At 37.5% G+C, this 3608-nt stretch overlaps 1 protein-coding gene across 1 annotated transcript; it reads right to left on the bottom strand.

Moving 5' to 3' along the window:
• Positions 1-1070: 1070 nt before the first annotated feature.
• On the bottom strand, positions 1071-3157 carry LOC145068415 (alpha/beta-Hydrolases superfamily protein). The gene is made up of 2 exons (XM_079015377.1): positions 2851-3157; positions 1071-2289 (listed from the first exon to the last, which is right to left on the bottom strand). Exons 1-2 carry the CDS (start codon positions 2988-2990, stop codon positions 1278-1280), a joined length of 1152 nt encoding a protein of 383 aa, XP_078871503.1. The 5' UTR covers positions 2991-3157; the 3' UTR covers positions 1071-1277.
• Positions 3158-3608: the final 451 nt, after the last annotated feature.

Raw genomic sequence — 3608 nt, 5'->3', positions numbered from 1 at the left:
ACCTTTTTAAAACTAAAACCCCAAATCTGAAATTGGAATACTCCGTTGTCAACACCTTCCTTCAATCTCGTTGGCATCCTTCACCCTTAAACATTGTTTGTACCATTCACCCCTCTTTGAGAAACCTCACAAAAAATATTGAGAAAGAAAAAAAGAAAATACAAGATTCGATTATAGGGATTTTGTTTTCTTTAAGACCCTAATTGTGTTTCTTAAGAACTGATCTCTCAGTTTAACATGAACACCTATAAATCTTCATCGTTTTCCTCATTGATTTCAGGGTTTTCATTTTCTTCAAGACCTTTGATTGAGGGTTTCTGTACATAAAACCATTATAATATTTGGGTTTGCTCTAGAAATCATTTTTGTTTAAAAACACACACATATCAATTTCAGGGTTTCAATTTTCACTAGAATTTCTAAAGCGGATGAACACATTTCTAGGGTTTGTTCATCTATGTGTGTGAATTCCTAAAGCGGATGAACACATTTCTAGGGTTTGTTCTCTAATGTGTGTGTGTGTGAATTCCTAAAGCGGATGAACACAGTTCTAGGGTTTGTTCACTAATGTGTGTGTGTGCGCGTACGCATGCGTGTTAATGTGCTTTCTTGAAGATCACTTTCTGAAATCTGGTGTGTATGTGTGTGCTCTTTGAGAGATGTTAAGGGAGATATAGTAACGAAGTCAGTATAATGGGTTGGAGTCGGATCGAAGATATGTGATTTAGAGTTGGAATTACGATACGTAATTTGAAGTTTAACTTAAGATATTAGCAACAAAGATGAATGATTTCTAGCTTTACATTGGGTAAAGAAATTAGATATAACAAGATTGGGGTGGGGATGGTTTGTTCATCATAGTCTTTTTTAGACTAGAGAGGAAATAACCACACAACAAAAATATAGCATAGGAATCGTCTGAGTAATGGGGTGGGGATGGTTTGTTCATCATAATCTTTTTTAGACTAGAGAGGAAATAACCACACAACAAAAATATAGCATAGGAATCGTCTGAGTAATGTGCTAGCCAAACATGAACAAGAAAAAACCTACCAAACACCTAGAATCCAAATTGGAAATTGTTTTCTCAATTGAAAATTTTCTCATGGCTTTTCATTTCTTATTGCCATTATACATGAATGATACTTTGTTTACACAAAAATCAATATCATTCAACTTCAAAACACAACAAATCTCCACCCTTTCAACATCCAACGTCTTAATTGAAAATTTTCTACATCAAAATCCCATAATCACAAAGATATTCCGACCACCAGTCATAGGCGGTTTCCGGTGGTGTTAGGTGGCACAGTATATAAGGACTTCAATTGCTTGCTAATAAGCTTACTATTCTGTAATGCCAATTCAAGCTCCAAATCATCCGACCACCATTGTTCCAATCCATGCGCTTCCAAAAACTTCTGTTTCCCTTTCGACAACACAAAAAGCTTCGCCGCCATATGACCACCATTACCACCCACCGCCGGCCTCACATTCTCCTTTTCACCACCGCCTCCTTCTCCACCATCACCACCGGCTGGATCCGTGTAATAACAACATATATAATCACTATTATTAACATATAAATGAGGAACCCATTTGTTAAACGCCGCCGGATTACTAAAACCACCACCAGCACCACCACCCTCACCACCGCCATCAATATCAACAACACAAGTAGCAGAAGGCATCATCGACTTCATTTTCTGCCAAGCGAAAACCGCTTTCTCCCCCATATTCTTCAAACTCATCGCAAGAGAAACCGACGGCGGATTAAACAAATGCGTCTCAACAAACAACCCCTGTTTCGCCAACGATTTCCCGATCTGAAGCGCAAATCCGGCGCCTAACGAGTGTCCGGCGACCGCCACGTTGTTACTTCCGTACATATCCGCAATCGATTTCAGCGCTTCCAACGCGCCATTGAATCTCACGGAGCCTTTCAAACTCTCCCACGCTAGAAACCTAAGATCATCTTCAATGTCGCGTCTGATAGTTAGGGATTTGAGAAGCGTACCTCTTAGGGCCAAAACGGCTCGAGGGGCGCCGCTTGGGCGGATTAGGATGAAATCGGATAAGGCGGCGGAGCGATCCCATTCGAGAATTGCGCCGTAGATTGATCCGTCGCGTTCGTCGATTAGGGTTTGGGAGAGTTTGTATTTGAAGGGGATGAACCATTTTGGGGCTAGAGCTGTTTCTTTGGGTCTGTTTTCTTGTCGATCGAGTTCAAGTAAGTATACGGCTTGGATAAAGCAGGCGATGACTGTTCTCTTGTAGTTTCCATCTTTCCTAGAAGTAAGAAATAGCAACGTACTATTAGCAATTTGTTCAAAATCAGATGATCATAGATAATCATGATCTGAAAAAGTAGCTTCGTTAGATCTTATAAATTAGTTTCCATATGGATACTCTTATCTAAATCTAACCCTAATCATACCTATAAATATAATACCTTCATTATCACTTTAGACGAAAAACCAATTGTTACAGAAACAGAGTATAAATGTCTATTTCAAGTTGAAAACCCTAAATTGAACCTCAAAAGCCAATTGAAATTGGAACAGGAACTAACAAAGCGATAAAGAAAGAAGAGCATACGATTCTATGTTTATGCATCACAATATTCCAATGATCTTTGAGTTTAACCCCGAAAATTCAATAGAATCCCCAAATTAGAACCAAACCCTAACAAAATCCGAAGATTTCCCATGGTTTTCATCCGATACTTCAGTTTTGAATCAATTCTGATTTGGATAACAGTAACATCACAATTTATACAAAAACAGGGAAACAAAACCAGATTGAAGAACAACAAATTGATGAAGAGAAGGGTTGAATTGAAAAGCTAACCAACTGGAATTGATGAGATCTCGCCAATTCGGGGCAGAAACTTTACGAGGTCCAGATACATGAAACGCGTAAGGATGATGCACCTGACTGTTCGTTTCATCAAGTTCTGTTTCCGTTAGAACCACTCTCTGATTCGCCATTGTTGTTGGTTGTAGATTCAACTCTTGATAATTTATCAACACTTAAAGTAGAAATCAAAATAGAGAGAAGGAGAGAGATGGATTGTAGAGTAGACGAGGGTACGCGTACAGCTTTATTGCGTAGTGAAGCTTCGTAATTGCTTTTTAGGAGCATGTGATTCGATCATTCGATGCCCATAATCAAATCGCTTTTCCAAATAAACGGACCGTCTCCAACGGTCATATTTTCATGTTGACTTTCTTTAAGTTACAGATTTCATCCTCCAGCATTCGTCATTTTACATATTTAGTCCACAAGAATGTTATTGTACTATTCAGGTCCAAACTAGGGACGGGTCAATGGATTTTGGGTGACATATTAGAATGAGTTCTATGTGGGTCGGATCGGTTACATATTTAATCGATTATATTAAGTTTAAGTCCTCATTTAATGACTTTTGTGTTTTATAAACACATTGGTTTATAACATGTGGGAACCACAGTTATAAAATTAATCAAACTTTTATAGTAAAAACTCAAAATTATTAATAAGTTATTTTAAATCAATTATTAATTTAAGAGATATTTTTATTAGTTATGTGAAATTATAATCATTGATTCAAATAAATATATAAAATT

This window comes from Lactuca serriola, chromosome 8 (genome assembly GCF_051521515.1).
Source record: "Lactuca serriola cultivar US96UC23 chromosome 8, Lser_US96UC23_V15, whole genome shotgun sequence".
NCBI lineage: Eukaryota > Viridiplantae > Streptophyta > Magnoliopsida > Asterales > Asteraceae > Lactuca > Lactuca serriola.
This window is presented reverse-complemented; position numbering and strand designations above follow the sequence as displayed.